General features: G+C 34.6%; 1 protein-coding gene across 1 annotated transcript; it reads left to right on the plus strand.

The window, feature by feature from the left end:
• The first annotated feature begins 4,384 nt into the window (after positions 1 to 4,384).
• LOC106079050 (derlin-1-like) lies at positions 4,385 to 17,535 on the plus strand. The gene is made up of 8 exons (XM_013240156.2): positions 4,385 to 4,731; positions 9,721 to 9,832; positions 10,672 to 10,736; positions 11,577 to 11,603; positions 12,550 to 12,645; positions 13,425 to 13,477; positions 13,608 to 13,718; positions 16,114 to 17,535. Exons 1-8 carry the CDS (start codon positions 4,573 to 4,575, stop codon positions 16,259 to 16,261), a joined length of 771 nt encoding a protein of 256 aa, XP_013095610.2. The 5' UTR covers positions 4,385 to 4,572; the 3' UTR covers positions 16,262 to 17,535.
• Positions 17,536 to 18,224: the final 689 nt, after the last annotated feature.

Here is an 18,224-nt window from a genome sequence, read left to right on the forward strand (position 1 = left end):
CCCACTTTGTGCTGGCCAGCTTTCTTAATAACGCTAACTTCTCCGAGGCTTTTCGTTCAACTTCCTGGACGTGCTGGAGCATTGACAGTTTTCTATCCAGGGTCACCCCTAGATATTTTGGCGTATTTTCACGCTGGAGTCGCAGCCCACCGAGTTGAAGCTCGAATGGAGCCTTAAGGATGTCGATTCCTAGGCTGAACAGGGACCAGGTCGTTTTGGCAACGTTTATCTGAATCTGCCATTTGTCGCAATACGAGGAGATGGTATGGAGGTCTGCTTGAAGTGCCGCCTGAATTTGGTCGGCTTTCTTCCCGGTTGACCAGAGGACAATATCGTCAGCATATAGCAGTTTTTTGGACCGTAGTGAGCTGGGCAAATCATTAAGAAAGGCTATGAAAAGTGTACAGGACAGGGCGGAGCCCTGAGGCAGGCCATTAAGTTGTTGTTTTGGCTTGCTAAGGGAGTGCTGGTATTTTGTACGTGTGCTCCTCCCTGACAGAAAGGATTGTATCCAATTGTATATTTTGCCCCGCACACCCATAGCTCTTAGCTTAAGATAGAGGCCTTGCTTCCACACACGATCGTAGGCCTGTTTTAGGTCTATGAACACCGCATATGTGCTCTCGGACCTCTGGAACCCGTCGGCCACCTCCTGTGCGAATGTCGTTACCTGGTCGATCGGGCTCAAGCCTGCCCTAAAGCCGGCCTGTTCTGGCGCCAGGACACCGGCACTCTCAAAGCACCAAACTAGCCGCTCGTTAACCATTCGCTCAGCAACTTTGCCAAGGGTTGAGGTTAGTGAAATGGGTCTGTAGGACTCCACGTTAGTCGCGTCTTTTCCCTTCTTAAGGACTGGTACAATGACAGCACTCTTCCAGGCCCCGGGCAGTCTGGACTCTGCCCAGGTTCGATTCATAAACTCCAGGAGTTTATCTCTCGCAATGCCCCCGAGGTGTTTTACCATCTCGGGGGTAACCTTGTCTGGCCCCGGAGCTTTTCGGTTTTTGCACTTAGCTATCGCTCTGTCCAGCTCAGCACGACAGAAGGGCGCGTTGCACGTTGCTTGGCTTTCCGGCTCATCCGGCTCCCTCTCGAGCCTCTTACGTTCTTTGTTGAGGGCTTTGGACATGGCAGACTTCTTTTCGGGCTTGCTGATTTTAGCAAAATGTCGATTCAACAAGCCGGCCATTTTGGTTACCGTCGAGACCGGCCCTCCGGGTGACAATAGAGGGGCAGCCGTTCGCGCTGTGTCTTTGGCCTCTAGGTTTCGCAGAAGACGCCAGGCTTTCGAGGTATCCCGAAGATCCATCCCGGCGCAGGCAGCGTTCCAATGGTCCGACCGGACGCGTCGGGCCAGTTCACTCGTGGCTCTACAGAGCCGATTGTACTCCCGCCGGATTTCAGGGGTACCCTTCCGTTCAGCAAGCCTCCGGGCTCGCTTACGTCTCAGGACCAGCTTATTCAATTCCTGAGACCACACTCGTTTCTGCCTTACGCCAGGATAAGTCCGCGGGACAAACCTCTTGGCCGCACCCAACATAGCTGCTGTTAATTCGCCGTATATGATGTCAACGTCCCTATCCTCCACTGCAATGTTCATAAGGGCAGTGTTGACTGCTGCCTCGTAGGCTGGCCAGTTCGCCTTGGTGTAACTCCATCTACGTGGGGCTTTTGGGGTTACACCACTGGCCTCTGAGAGGGCAATTGTGACTAATATGGGTCTATGGTCACTTCCAATGTCATCTAGGACTTGAAACTGAGTATGTGACTCTAGATTAGCTGTGATTAGAGTAAGATCTGGTCTAGATTGGCTGCCATTTCCGGTATGGTATAGAGTTGGGGGAGTATGTTTGTTTTGCAGACAGAACAAATTAGAATTATTTAGAAGTTCATGGATTTTATGTCCCGATGAGTCGGTTGAATCATAGCCCCACTGCTGAGACTTAGCATTAAAGTCTCCTGCGATGACGTTGTGAGAGTTGATATTGGTACCGTCATATTCGAGACTAATTTCGTGCTTGGGGGGGGGGGGGTTATACAGATTAGTTACCGTGAGTTTGCGCCCTAATTTATGTATCTCGAGGGTGATGGCGTCGGTGCGCCCATGCACTCGTGGACCGGGGACTTGTGTAGCAACCAGATTGTTGCGTACATAAGTGATGAGCCCCCGGCAGTCTGTGCATTTGCACTTAAATGCAGTATAACCGGTGATACTGGCATTACGTTTGCCAGTTAGTGTCTCTTGTAGTAAAGCCACATCTATTGCCCTCTCGTGGAGGAGTTTTGAGAGCTCTAACACCTTTGGGATGACCCCGCAGATGTTAATTTGTAAGATCAGGAGGGACCTAGTGTTTATGGGCTTAGTCCCTGGAGTGGGTTGGATCCCACTAGTGTCAATTTGGGTTGTTTGGGGGCCGGAGGCTCCCGTCACTATTTCGCTTCCAGTCATATTTGCCTGCGGTGTATCTAGGTCCGCAGGAGGTTGTGGCAGACTTCCATCAACCTTATTCGAATCGGACCTCCGAAGGAGGTACGAATGCAGTGTTCGTTGAGAAGAGGACTTAGGTGGAGGAATTTTAGCTGACTTTTCACGACCTGACAAATTCCCCCTCATCGAGGTCGCGGGGCGACTAGTAGCTGACTTTTCGTGTCCAGGCCTGACGCCCACTACCCGGCGCACGGAGCCTGTTCGGGTCTGCTCGTGCCCGCTTTTTACTGTGTCTGTGTCAATCATGGTTGTATGGTTAAGGCCGTTGGCGGCCTTAGTTACTGCTCTAATGCAGCAGCGTGCATGGCTTATACTTACGTCGCCACTAAGGGCAAGGCAGAGACCTGCCCAAGCAATCACCGCCACAGATTGGCATATAAGTTTCCTGCAAGGCAGGAGTGGGGTGGCGCGCGTTTCTCGATATTCCCAGTGTCAGAGTCGCCATTGGTCGCGGCGGATTCCTCCACTAGCGCGCCAGGGAACGGGCTAGATAGAGCCTAGCTCGTGGACGCCAACCGGTCCGTCCGACGCAGCCCGCTAAGGCCGCGCCAGTCAGTTCGGTCTTTATCCAAAGAGAGACCCGCGAATCAGCCGAGCCCCAGGAGAACCCGACCAACCCTCGAGTTGGTGTCCAGCGCTATCCGCTTTTCGGAGAACCCGTGGTCTCTTACTAACCGTTGCCCCGGGGCCCCACAGGGGGGGGCTGGACATAACCCCTTTGAGTTCCTTTTACACTTGCCGGCTGCTCATTCATCAGCGGCAAGCAACCAGTACCCTTGGCCACTCCATGAGAGCGGAGTGTTCACGCGGCGACCACGATGAGGTGGTACTGGAACGCCGCGTGTGTAAAGTTACCAGACGGCTTTCTTTTTTGGGGTCATGTCCTCCTTTTGGGAGGTATTGGCCTAAAGAGGGAAAATGTTTTTTTTTTTAATGCGATTGCAAATTATCCAACGCTGAATTCATTCATTCAAATAGTATGGCTTAAACAAACAAAACCACCCATTAATATTGTTAAAAGAAGAAATTTTGATAACCATTGAACAAGTGTTTCTGTATTCAAAGCTGTTTTAAAAAAATACAAAGTTACCCAGAGCTTATCAAGATCTGTGAATTTTTCTTTTGCATTCCTGCTAAAATGAGTTTGCGCTAATCAAAATTCAGTCGGCAAAGGAAAGAAAGAAACTTGACAATGAAAATTTCATGCATGGAGATGATGGAGATCCTGCCTCTATTTCGGCATATGATGAAATATGAAAAAAAAAATGTGTCTGAGAAAAAATGAAACCTTATATTGTAGTTTCACAGCCTTTTTTTTTTCTCATAAATTTCATCAAGTAAATCGTAAGCATAGCTTTTATTTGTCTTCTTTTTTTTCTTTTCTTGATTTGTAAGACTTCATTCTCCTTTAGGTCTTCATTTGGCATGCATTGTCCTTGTATGTTAGGCTATAATCCTACCCCATGATAGAGGCATATATTCCTGATAGAAATGTAGTTTTCAGCTTCTGCATCTTTTAGATTGACTTCTGGCTTTAATAAAGTTCACGATAAAAAGCGATTTCTTTATTTTAGGTTGCCTGGCAGTGTTTTATGATCTCTGGGATGTCGTCACAATGGTCTCGAGTTCCAGCCCTGACCACTGCCATCCCCTGAGGTCCTGAAGAAGATTTCGAAAAAGAAAATATAGTATTTCTTTCTAAAGGACCTTTCCAAAAGTATAAAACAAAGAAAAACAAGTAAAGAAAAGAAAAACAAGTAAAAAGTCATAAGCAACAGCATAAAAAAAAAATCGTGATTATTAAAAAATGGATGTTTTTATAAAATGCGAAAAATATTAGATGTAGATGCGTGATCACAGACCTACATCTATGTTCTTGATTTTCTCTTTTTTTTTTCTCTCTTTAGACAAAAGACTTCTGTTTCCTCTAAGATTGATCTGGATGATTGTACTATTTCTAAAAGCCACGTCAGTTTTAAATTTCAAAACCTTCAAACCATATACTTTTTTTTCTGAGTGGATAATCTTCACATTCTTGATTCTATTCTATATGTGTTTTAACGGATGATCTTCGTTCGTCGATAATGGCGTCCAATGATATAGGGGACTGGTACAGAAGCATTCCCCAGATTTCCAAGTACTGGTTTACAGGTTCTGTTGTTGTTCCGTTGATAGGACGACTTGGATTAATAAGTCCTCTTCGGTTTTTACTCGATTTCAACTCACTAATCTATAGATTTCAGGTAAACACCAACTTACAAGCTTCAAAGTTATCTATTTCATAAGAAAAGATCACGATAATGTGCTTTTAATTACAAATATTTAAAAAAAATTATTAGACTACTAACTTACTAACTAACTATATAATATTTAATATCCAATATAGATTTTTTTTTATAGATCTATGAATAAGACGTAGATCTAAGTAATATATTATATTCAATATTTAGATTATTTTAGATATCTAGTCTACTTAGATGTATATGGCGGAAAACAGATTTTCTATTGAAAATGCATTTTTGAAGTTCATTATTCATTTTCTCCATATATACAACATCTGTGGTATATTTCCTTTTACTGATGGGTAGACCTATGTTTGTGGAAGCTTCATTAGCAATATTTTTTTGAAATTCGTTTTTATAAGAAATTTGTGCATTTGTGAATGTCATGAAGTATGCAAAAAAAGACACACAGGATTTACTTTTGGATTTATGTGCTCCCCTTTGAAAAGGTAAGAAACATATAAACCTATATCATTACTATGAAATAATGCATGCTTACTGTTTAGAAATGATTGTTCTAAATGATAGAGAAAAAAGAAAAGAAATTAAGTTGTTAGTTTATCTTAAAAATTAAAAAAAAATAGCCTCGATGCCATTTCATAATTTGTGCGTCGTGAAACTATGCATACAATTTTATAAAAATATCATTTAAATGGTACCAATTTTAATTTCAAAACACATTTATTTTTATTTCAGCAATCATAGTGTTTTATTTTTTATTTTTTTGTGTATAAAAAAATAAAGTTTTTTAAAAATGTTTTTTTTAAAGCCCATCGGAAGTGTGTCGGACAGTTTGACCTCATCAATTTTTTTCATCGTGCTTAATTTTTTATTCATTCTCGCGGAATAAGTGGAATCGACAACATCTATTAAGCCTTATCATAGACTGAAACTATAACAGACCATTTTTTAAAATAATATCAACTGCTTAGGTAAATATTTTACATTTCACTACGAGTGTCGTTTGTTTTCATTTCAAATAACATCATGACTCGGGAAATGCGTCCTTTTTTTTGCACTGCCAGCGTGCGATGGAAATAAACATGCGCAGATCTAGACTAGATCTAGACTTAGATAAAGATTTTAGATCTGGATCTTTGTTTAAATATAATTCATAGTAATTTGTTATAGACTTAGATCTACATCTTAACGTGAAAAGGTCTAGAGATCTAAATATAGTCACTTCTAGTTCTAGTAGTAGTACTAGTCGTAGCTAAGACTAAGTAGTAGATAGTGAAGTAGCGATGTACACATGCGTGGATCAGACTAGATCTAGATCCAGTCTAGTCTCTAGACTAAATTCACTAAATGTAGATCTAAAATTGTATATATCTGTGTCTAAATATAATAATATAATTCATAATAACTTACAGATTTAGGAAATCTGAGATGATTTAGAGCTAAATCTAGTCATTTCTAGTAGATAGTCAAGTGGCAATGTACATGCGTGGATCTAGAATCTAGACTAGCTAGATCTAAGTCTAAATGTAGATTAGATCTAAGATTTTATAATAGATTCTATGTCTAAATATAATTCATAGTAACTTATATAATTAGGACTAGAGTCTATATCAGTAGATTTTAACGTGGAAAAATTCTTAGATGATTTAGAACTAAATCAAGTCATTTCTAGTAGATTTAAGTAGATAGTCAAGTAGCGATGTACACGGGCCACACGCTTGGATCAAGACCCTAGCATAAGTCTAAATATATCTCTACGTCTAAAGTCTAAATATTATTCATAGACTTAAAACTAGATTTTAACATTGAAAAAATATGAGATCTAATTTATTCTAAATCTAGTCATTTTTAGATCTAGTAACTGCGATGTACACGTGTAGATCTAGAATCTTGTCTAAGTCTAAATGTAGATTAAATCTAAGATTTTATATCTAAATATAATTCATAGGAGCTTATAAACTTAGGGCTTAATTAGATCTCTAAATCTAGAATTCTAGATCTACATCTTAAACTACTTTAAGTGGAAAAAATCTAGATCTAGTCAATTATACTATAGAGAAGAGATTCAAGTAGGTAGGATACTTGGTAGTTCTAGATTAATAGATCTAGATGATAGAGCTAGAATGTAGATATATCGGCAAAAACACTTTTTTTTTCCTTTTAAAGATCTAAATCTAGGCATAAATCTAATAGATTACTAGATCTAGAAAGATTAAATAATTTTTAAAAACTATTAGCTGTGTAGGATAGAGACTAAATATAGATCTACTTATGGTTTATGGACATAGTTAAAAATAACAACAAACACATAGAATCTATAAACCAAATAAAAGTTGTTTTTATTTCTTTTCTCAGCAACAATTACAACAAATACAAAAATTGAGATCATATGAGATAGTAAACAGAATACATCATGTACTATGCAAAACCTATTATTAGGACTAATATCTATAAGACTAGACTAGAGTCAGAGTATAGTAGTCTAGAGTCTAGACCTAGATCTAAAAATTGATCAAGAACTAGAAGAGATCTATATCTTGATAATATTTCATTTAATATAAGATCTTTTCTAGTCTAAAATTATACATCTATAAACTTTATCTAAAATTGATATTAGTTTGTTAAAACATGAAGATATAAGAAAAAAAAAAGACTTTTTATGGTAGGGTGGGGCGAGGGGGGAGGGCTAATTTATTAGTTATAAATATTTTTAAAAATTGTTTGTTTGTTTTTTCAAATGGTCTATAAATATACTTTACTTTGTGACATAGTTTTCTGCTAATAATATTGTGAATTTGTAAAATTCATGGAATATTGGACATACCCTCTGTGAATGATGGATTTTTCATTATTAGGGGTAAGTGTGTTTGATCTCATTTTTTATGGTCTAATACTTGTCTGATGATAATGAATGAACCATATTTGGATGCCTTTGTTCTTGGGCATCAAAACTGATATATATAATATGTCAAAACTGATACTGGTTTTGTTTTTCAGGATGATTATAAAGTATCATTTGCAACCATTTTTTTTACGGAGGGGGTGAGGTCTGGGGAGGCTAATTAATAGGCATAAATGTTTTAAGAAACTAGTTTTTATTGTTTTTTTCAAATGTTCTATAAAAATATTTTACTTTGTGACACATTTTTCTGTTAATAATACTGTGAATTTGTGAAATTCATGGATTTTTAGACATATCTTCTGTGAGTGATGAATTTTTCATTATTAGGGGTAAGTGTGTTTGACCTCATTTTTTCAAGTTAAATAATTGTCTGTTGCTTCTGATTTTATTTTTTTTTTTGAATTCCTCTATTCTTGGGCAATAAAATTGATATATATAATATGTCAATAATAGCTAATTTGAAATTAGTCAAAAAAATGGTCCTAAAAGTAGAATGTTGAAAGCTCAATCTGTTTTCCGCCATATAGACTATAGTACTATAGTAAATAGTTAATATAGTCTCAGTCTAGACTATAGATATTATATATGATTTATGATAATGATATATTATATTATATACTTATATATTTATACTTATAGTATTACTTAGTAACTAGTTTGTTTCATGTTTGTTTTTACATTAATTATAATTACATAATGATGAATGAAATGTGATTGTGAATTTTGATATTTTAAAACTTAAGTTAGGGTTAGAATGTTAAATCTTTATAGATTCTATTTTTTTTTAGATCTAATAATCTAATTCTAGTATGTTCCTTCAGGTTTGAAGATTATTAAATTCTAGCCAATACCTTCTACAGGACAGGACAGTAGTCTAGAGCCCATACCACATGATCAGGCCCAGGCAGTTATCCTATCAACCTATTAGATCCTAGTTTTGATTTGATCTCTAGATCTATATTTCGAACAATTGTCTAAATTACTAAAGTGTCTAAAGTGAACCACTGAATAATTAGAATGTTGATCTAGAATTAGAATCCTAGATCTAGTCTGTAACTCTAGACTCTAGAGAATACTCTAGCCTAGTAGTAGTAGAGTGTCTAGACTGAGACTAGCAATAGTTTAGTAAAATATAGGTTTCTTACTAGAATAAACAAAAATTTGATATAATAATAAAAAAAAGAATATAGATGTGATGATAATTTTAGAGTGCAGAAGATAAAATGTCTTTTGAGACTGATTGTCACAATGTCTTGGTTGATGTTACAATGCGATTGTGTTGAAGACACAAAGCGTTTCTGATGTTTTAATTTTGTATAGTTCTCTCTATTAGACATTTTAGAAGTCTTAAACAATGTCATGATACCGGAGATACTACTTTAAGTATAAACTCAAAACTGAAATCTTTTTAAATGAATACAAAACTTTTATTCTGTAACTGGGAATCACTTGAGATACACACACTACATAAAATGTACAATACAATTCAATTTAAATTCATTTACTCTAGTCGCAGATCTCTCTTGAAACTGAATATATGCAAGTCTTTAAATATACCTCTTGCATCATCCAAACTATTTTTAAAAGTTACTAAAAAAAACATCATCGTATTAAATAAATTGTCATCACTTGTCAATAGCATACTACCATGACCTTGTGCTGCAAATATTCAGTCTAAAAATAAACTTAATACAACAGCTGTTTTATGTTACGTGACTTCAATCAAATTGTATTAGAAGTTTGTATTATAATACTTATAAGTTTAAAAAAAATGCATATAAAATAAAGCCAATAAATATAGTTTGGCTGTAAATCCGGTTCTTTAGTAAATATTAAATTAGCTTTAGTTTTATATATATATATTTTCTGAGCACTTAAAGTAAGTATTATGGAAATCTTCTCTTAAATACCCCTTTTCCCTAAAGGTCCACAAAGCCTAGAAGTAGAATGCAATTTTAATGTGCTTTAAAGATGCGCTGTACAAAAGTAATTAAAAAAATAATTGACTTTTTTTTTTTATACTAGATTTGCAAAATGCATGGGGGTCATTTAGTAAATTATTTTTGAGTAAGATTTTAATTTTTCAGATATGGCGTCCAATTACAGCAGTACTGTTTTATCCTATCTCAGGACCAAAGGGGTTTCATTACCTTATGAATCTCTATTTCTTGTACACCTATTCCACTAGGTTGGAAACAGGTTTGGATATTTTCTCTCTTTTTTTAATGATGTATTGTCATGATTAATATTTAAAATATATATAAAGAGAAAATATTCTTTCAAAAACTAAATCAGAAATTTTGTCAAATAGACTATATTAGTGAAATAAGTAGTTCATCATTTCTCAACCTGTGGGGCATGCAGACAAGGGGTGGTTGTGAAGACGGTTATTCTAATATAAGGAGCTAAAAGTCTATTGTGCATTGATGTTATAGATCTGTTTTTGAACATTGATCAATTAAAAAGGACTTTATTACAAATGTTTTAAAAAAAGTTAAATAAAGAAATATCTTTCCATTTTTTGAATATGACTTTTAAAAAGCCTTTTCGCAAAAGGCGTCTACAACATTAAAATTGACTGAAAACACTTTCTTTAAAAGCATATTTTAATACATCTCAGCCAATGTGATTCTACCCATCTTTTTAACATTAGAACTGATAAATTTCTCCCTAGCGTTGTACCATCGTTCTGTTGATCTTTTTATATGTGACCAAAGCATGGGCATTACATGAAGCGTGGCTTAACACAAAAATAATGATGTTGCATTTCTTCTACTCAAAATTCTTGAAATCAATCAGTGTATTTCTCAGCCCCAGTCCCGTAGCAGATGTACCCTCTTTATTTTGGGAAAAGAAGAAGGAGGGCACATAAACAAAAGGTTAAGAATCAATTTCTAAGACTACTTGCCAAAACTTAATACAATTTGGCACATGTCTTCTGAATACATTCTGCCCTAGCTTTGACAAAGCCTTCTACTATTTTCAATAAGTTTGAGCTTAAATAAAAATTCCTAATAGGATCTTTTTGTTTATTTCAGACACATTCTCTGGTTCACCTGCTGACTATGCTTTCATGTTGATCTTCAACTGGATATGTCTTGTTGTATCCTTTTTTTTTTTTTAAGTTTTACTTTGCTGACAGCAACTAACATGAACCATGATGAACCAATATTGTAACTATGATCTCATTATTTAGAACAGCTTGGTTCCTCCTCTACTTCAGCAAGCTGGTTCATTAGAAAGACAGATAGTTTTAACAAAAAAATATTTTCAGCCACAAATACATTAATTTTTTCTAATAATTAACTTAATCTTTGTTTGTTTATATATTAATTAATGTCAATTAGTATTTAATATCTGCCAAGATTAATGGGATAAATTAAAAAATTTTTGAAGTACTTTTATCTTGAATATTGTTTGTTTTAAGAAATTCTTGGTTGGTATCATAGATAAGTTTTCAGAATCGTAAAGCATCAACATCCTAAGAGTAAAATTATTGAAGTTTATTTACAATTCTGAACAAAAAAAATGGAAATCAGTAATGTAGAATATTATCTGCATGATTGAAGTAAAGATTTAAAATAAAAACACTGCTATATTCTGAAGTAAAACAGAACATTATGAAACAAAATAAAACCAAATTTAAGGTTTTCTTAGTAAAGCATCAACATCCTAAGAGTAAAATTATTGAAGTTTATTTACAATTCTGAACAAAAAAAAATGGAGATCAGTAATGTAGAATATTATCTGCATGATTGAAGTAAAGATTTAAAATAAAAACACTGCTATATTCTGAAGTAAAACAGAACATTATGAAACAAAATAAAACCAAATTTAAGGTTTTCTTTGACTATCTTCCTTATTGTTTGGGCAAATATTCAATTATATAAAGTTTGTGTAGTTTTAGTTAATAATACATGTATAATCTTTGACTAATTAAAAGATTATTGGGCTTGTGGCTGAACTGCCTGTAAGTATTTTATTTTTATTGATATTTTTAATATTTTTCATACATCTTGAAATCATTATTTTTTCTAGAATAAAAATAATTTACTAATATTTAGCATTAGTCTGATGTAATTTTTACCTTCATGGATTGAATATTTCGTTACGCTTTACTATAGTTCTTTAGAAAGAAATGACAGTGAAGAGCTTTCTTTTTCATAAGCATCAGTAAAATCTTTCTGTTGGTCAATAGGCTCAGCCATGAAATTTGTGTATGTGTGTGTGGACATTTAGACCAGGAAGTCCTTGAAAAATACTTGAACCTGTAGAATTTTGACTATCAGAAATTTAAATGTCTTTTTTAAATTTGTGTTTAATTATAGATCTTATAGCAGATTAATTGCTGGTTTTTAAAGTAGTAAAAGAAAAATCTTTGTGATTTAGTTTCTTAAATTATTCAATATGTACTTTGTGTATCTTTGGTGAGGGACAAGAAAAGTAAAATGTGATATTAATTGCAATGTTCCTGTCATATCAATCAGCAAGTGCCATCTTTTTAGTGTTTAGACTTAGGAGTTATAATTTGCTTGACTTACATGTTAATTATTTTTTGCCTTAAGACAAAAGTATCTATTATAGATTATTCCTTTCCAACCATTTACTGTCAAGTGTTTGAAGTAACATTCAGCCTGCCTCAAAAGATAACTGTGACATCTGGCTTTACTCATCCATGTTCTTAACATTAATAGAGAGTGAAAGTCTTTTTTTTTTAAATATTGAGATTCAAGTAGGACTTTTCACACAAGAACTCGTACTACAAAACACCCCATCAGTTGTTTGGTATAGTTAAACTTACTGATAGTAAATACCAATACAAATAGAGATGTAAGAAAACCACTGAAAAAAAAATGCTTTTATTGTTACCAATGCATTTCATGAATTGTAATTGTATACATTCCCTAAAACTGCAGCTTTTAATGGATCCCATGGTGTTGAGTGTACTGTATGTTTGGTGTCAGCTGAATAAAGATCAAGTCATTTCATTTTGGTTTGGCACACGTTTTAAGGTAACTTAGAAAGTTAATCATTTACAGTTTCATCACTACAGTAGGATCACATCATGTCACCTCTCCCTATGGTTCTATCTAGGTCAAAGGCAATCAACAGATTCCTACAGGTGTCTTGGTTCTGGGTGAGTCTCTCCAACTGTCTCCATGTCTTGCTCATCAGCTGGGCATCTGCTATCAAATCGCAGATCCATACATTCCTGTGCTGTCCCATCTTCCTCTTTCTTGGGGTCATCTGTTTCTGTGGCCCGCGATTAATAAGGGTGTCATTTGACTAGTATAATGACCAACTGACTAAACTTTTCTCTAAATAAAGTTAGGTACTCATTAGAATTGGTTGGACTCAGGGGTACACTAAAAATGCAAAAATTCATTGAAATCCCCAGCCCAAGAGATTTGAGCATGAGTCCCCTTGGTTCAGAAACTAAGCATTTCAGCTGTCAAGTGCCACTTTTTCTTTTTGTGTGCCAGTGTGTAAACTCTTAACACAATTTTAAAAAGCCTACATTTCTATAGAATGTAGAACATTTAATAATTAGCTTCTTTTTTGCAGTAACATCTGTAATATACATAAGAGAAATTTGAAATAAAAATTGTAATCTCAACATAACCACTAATTTGAATGCAATTACAATTTTATACATGTATATTTTAATGCTTGTCTTGAAAACATCTGTAAAATGTCTGTTATTTCATAACAAAAAATAATAAGTACAAATCTTGGTCAAAAATATTTTGTGATAGACTCCCCCTTATCCTATGTCATCTTTTTTTTTCAGGCAATGTATTTACCTTGGGTGCTGTTTGCATTTAATCTCATCATAGGCAGTGGGTGAGTTATTACTTTTTTCATGCTCACTCTAATAGTATTAGTTTTGTATAGATTTCATTTAACAGCATAGATTAAATTATTTAGAGATGGCACTAATAAATGCTTCAACAATTATATTATATTCTTTTAGTGGCATGATGGAGCTCTTTGGTATTGTGGTTGGACACTTGTACTTTTTTCTCATGTTCAAGTACCCTCAAGACTTTGGAGGAGCTCAGTTGCTCAGTGTGCCAAACATACTGTAAGAGTTCTGATGTTAAATAATAAAATTTATGTGATATTTTTGGGGTGTTCTATAGGAGTATGGGAAAAGGAATCCAGAAAAAAAAGTATCTAGGAGAATTCCATTTTCTACACACTTTCATGCTCAGAGTGCTATGGTCTAACATCTTTTTGGAGGAGGGGAGAGGGGCTATCAGAAAGGTTTCTTTGCTGTAAACACAACTCAGCTTGAGTTGATATTCGAATTCAAGCTCCTTTGATAGGTAGTCAATGTGTTAATGTTTTTGCCACACATCCCATACTGGCTCTGGTGTCTTGATGGTTTCTAATGTTATTATTATTTACCTGAATCCAGACAATGAAAATAAATTTTAATTTAGAAAAAACTTGGAATGTTTAGCACCTCAAATAAAGAGGATTTTTAAAAAACTAGTTTACTTTATTCAAGTTTATTTGCAATGTTCATAGTTAAAAATTGTCCTCACAGAAAGCTTTCATTAGATCTGTGGCACATTTATCAGGAATAGCAATGAATTTTTTTTTTTCTGTATTCACATGATTGTGATGCAGGTTTAAAATTAAATAATTATAATAATATAGGCAACATTTATCCTTTTGAAAATACTAGGTAAAAAAATAAATTCTAAATTGCTATATTTAGTATTTGTCCATTCCTGATCTGTTCTTGATGAGTGTTGAGGTCATGTGTAATACTTGCAGGGGTGCCACTTTTCCGGAATAACCCGGAAATCCGGGTTTTGAGGGGTCCGATTTCCCCCCCTCCGGGTTTGCCTTCTACAATTTTGTTAAAATCCAGGGTTTTAGTTGATTTAGATTTTTTCGAAATTTCTGGTCATTCCCCCCCCCCCCCCCCGTTAATTTTAGTTTGTTAGTTCCGATCGCGCGAGCCGCCATTTTTTAAACAAAATCGACCAGTCTCGTATCTCGCGAGACTTATGCGCACTAAGCTTTATTTACCGGTACAGTATTTTGTTTTTAAGTGTCAAAAAAGTGTAAACATTGTAGATCTATAGAGAATTTCTAGATCTACGGAATGCGCCTCGAATCGGCTCGATTTAGAGTATAAATCTATTTCTATGATCAATCTAGAATCTAGATCTGGTCTAGAGTCAATCTAGACTGTAAAGTCTTGTATTTACTATAATTTAGTATAGATATAGTCTAGATTTAGATCTACTCGCGTACCTAGCGGCTAGCCTAGATCTTGAAATAGAAAGAAAAAAAATTCACGAGTGAGAAATTATATATATATATATATTTTTTTCTTTCCGTGTTTTATATTTTAATATTTGTATAGGTTCCATATAGACATAGAGCCTTAGCCTATGTCTAGAGTATTATAGAAGTAGGATCTAGATTTAGGATATTTACATCGTTTTGAGATCAGAACTAGAATCAATGATTGAAGAATTAAATGAGTAAGTTTGCGTTCGCCTGAAGACTTAGTAGAGGCTAGAAAAAATAGATCGATTGGTCAATAGATTTATACAAATAAATTATAATTATGTATAAGCAGTCCAGCACATTCTAGCCATCTAGGTCTACATTTAAATATTAGAAACTAAATCTAGATGTTCATTTTGGAATAGATCTGGACTAAATCAATTTTATCTTGTTGCAATAGATTTACAGGTCCATGCATGTACATTGATGGAATAAGTTTTATCAATGTTGATTAAAGTAGGCTGCTTCAAAGGAATAATGAGGGAAAAAATGTTAAGAGAGAAACATCATTTAAAATAAGAGAGAAACCTCATTTAAAATAACTGTGTGTTTGTGAGGGGGGGGTGTGTGTACAAACATTGTTAATATAAAATTGTAGACCTACTAAATCCTCTTAACTTGTATTACAAGCTTTATCAATAAATACACACAAACTCTATTTATTATAATGATAGGCTTACTAATAACATATTTAAAACATGGGGGGCATATTATGATATAGATCTAGGTAGTAATTTAATGCTGTTTTTCTTTCTTTTGGTGCTTAAATTGCATATGCGGTACGTTTCAGGGTTGGTAAAGTTTGGGGTTTATGATTTCAGGGTTTGTAAAATTTGGAAATTCGGGTTTCAGGGTTTACTTGGTCTCATGGGTGGCACCCGTGAATACTTGTACTTTTTGCTTGGAGATGTCTGTTGTAAACACTAAGAAGCTACTCATGCCTGTTGTGTTGCTGAAGACAATCTGCTTTTTCTTTGCAATCCTTGCCATTATCAGTGCATGTCACTATATTTTTTTTAATACATCATATATTTACATAGATTTAAAAAACATTCTAGATGCCTATAGTTTTTTTTTTTGTAATTATGTTGCAATTTGAAGTTTTAAAATGTGATACATTCAGAAATTTACTTTTCATATAATAAAAATGTTTCTTTAAATATTCATAGATACAAGTGGTTTCCAAGACGTCAAGGAGGCTCTGGAGGATTTGGTCAGGCTCCACCTGTCAGGCGCCGGCCAGACAATGGTGGAAATGATGGAGGGGGATGGCGAGGCCACAACTGGGGAGCTGGGCATCAATTAGGTGGAAACTGAAACTTGAGCTAAGAAAGAATGAAGCTTTTTGAAGTGTCAACTGAAAAAAAAAATTAGAACAAGAAATTTTTTTTGAGGAAAACACCTGCCAAAATATTCAGTAAAAACTTTTCATAATAGGTGATAAAACAATAACATTTCATTCAATATCTTTGATGTTGGACTTTTTAAAATTTTAATATTTACAGTTTATTATTTGAATATTTATACCATGCTTTCAAAGGTATACATGATAGTTACCCAACAACACTTGGTGATGTTAGTTCTTTGTAAATATATATGCAATGTTAGAGAACTAATTCTAGCTTTAAAAACATTCTGTTCAGAGAGAAATGTTACATTGAATCCTAGTTACAAATGTATTTCTATAGATTTGTATCAATGGTTTTGGTGGGTAATTGTTTCCATAGTTTGCAGTATATTGTCAATGATAAACACAATTTCAAACCACTTCTGGAGGCTAAGGTAGTAATGTGTTTTTAGAAAATATCTTCTTAATTTTAAACAGTCTAAATATTGAGAAATAATCATTATAGTTACAACATTACAATTACTAACCTTTCAATAGGGTTGATGACTCAAGAATTCACTCCATCTTACTGGTTCGTAAAGCAAACAAAATAATTTGACAAGAGTTTTCCTTAAAAAGTATATCAAAAACATCTAAAAAAAAAGAAAATATCATTAACAAAATGGAATAGTCAACTTTATATTTTATAGCTAGCAGCCAGTTTACCAATACATTGAAACACTTACTGGTGTTACTATTGGATACTCTGATCAATTTTGTCATAAATTTATTTTGTTTAAATTGAAAGTATATTACTTTTATCCACTTGCATAAATATATATGTATGTCTGTGTCTGGTTACAAGGTCATTTTTTGGAAATATTGTTTGAAGAGTTTCTTCCCCTTTGGCTGTGTGGTTGTTTACATGTATTTAAATGCTAGATACCTGTCGGTTGCTGTGGACCTTTTTTTTTTAATGAGTTGAAGGTGTGGCCATGTGGGAGTGTGTGGTGGAGATAGCTGCTGAGTGTGTGGTGGAGAAAGCTGCTGAGTGTGTCTGTTTTTGATGTAGACTATGAGAGAGTGCAGTACCTGGTATGTTTGGGTTTAGGCTGCACCATTTGATGAATGTGTATCTGCTCATATACTGAACATTTATTTATATTTAATTTTTTTTTTTTAAATGTATGATGCTTTTAGTTGTTTTTCTTTTCAAGAAACCTGTTTCTAAATTGTGCATATAAATAAAAAGAACAACAACATATTTACAAATAGTGTGTGTTGTTTATCCAAATATTGTTCTGCTAAAAAAAATAAAAAATGTATTAATCTATATTTTGTACATTCACATACACATTTATCTCCCATTGATTTGAAAAAAAAAAGGGGGGGGGGTTCTGTGTAATTGTATTAAATCCCCATTCATTTTCATTATAAAATGTTTGCTTTGATCGGGCATGTCAAACTCATTAAGGTGTATGGGCCACATAAAACTTAATATGACCTGAGGGGCCGCAGCCAAAAATCAGTTTGAAAACAGCCTACTAGTTTTATGTTCATTAGAAACAATACAATAATGAATGGCATACCTGTCCCTTAGTCAGCTAAAGTTGTAGCACAATTTGCTCATTAAAATGACTGTGATTACACGCCTTATTGAGTTTGTCCTGATGCTCGACATGTATTCTGGGCTACAAGTTGATTCATGTCAGGTGGAAGTTTGTTGGCCACTGACACTTTCATCACTGATGACAAATTGTGATCAGATAATCTCAAACGGTGAGGTGTTTTTGTAGCTTTCAGTATGGAAAAGAACTGCTCACAGAGATAAGTGCTTGCAAACATAGCTAGAATTCTGGCTGCAAATTTCCGTAATTCAACGTACGTTCAGGTAAATAACTGTAACATTTTGTCACAGCCACTTCTATATACTTCACTTTCAACAAAGATTCC

This window comes from Biomphalaria glabrata, chromosome 7, assembly GCF_947242115.1.
Source record: "Biomphalaria glabrata chromosome 7, xgBioGlab47.1, whole genome shotgun sequence".
NCBI lineage: Eukaryota > Metazoa > Mollusca > Gastropoda > Planorbidae > Biomphalaria > Biomphalaria glabrata.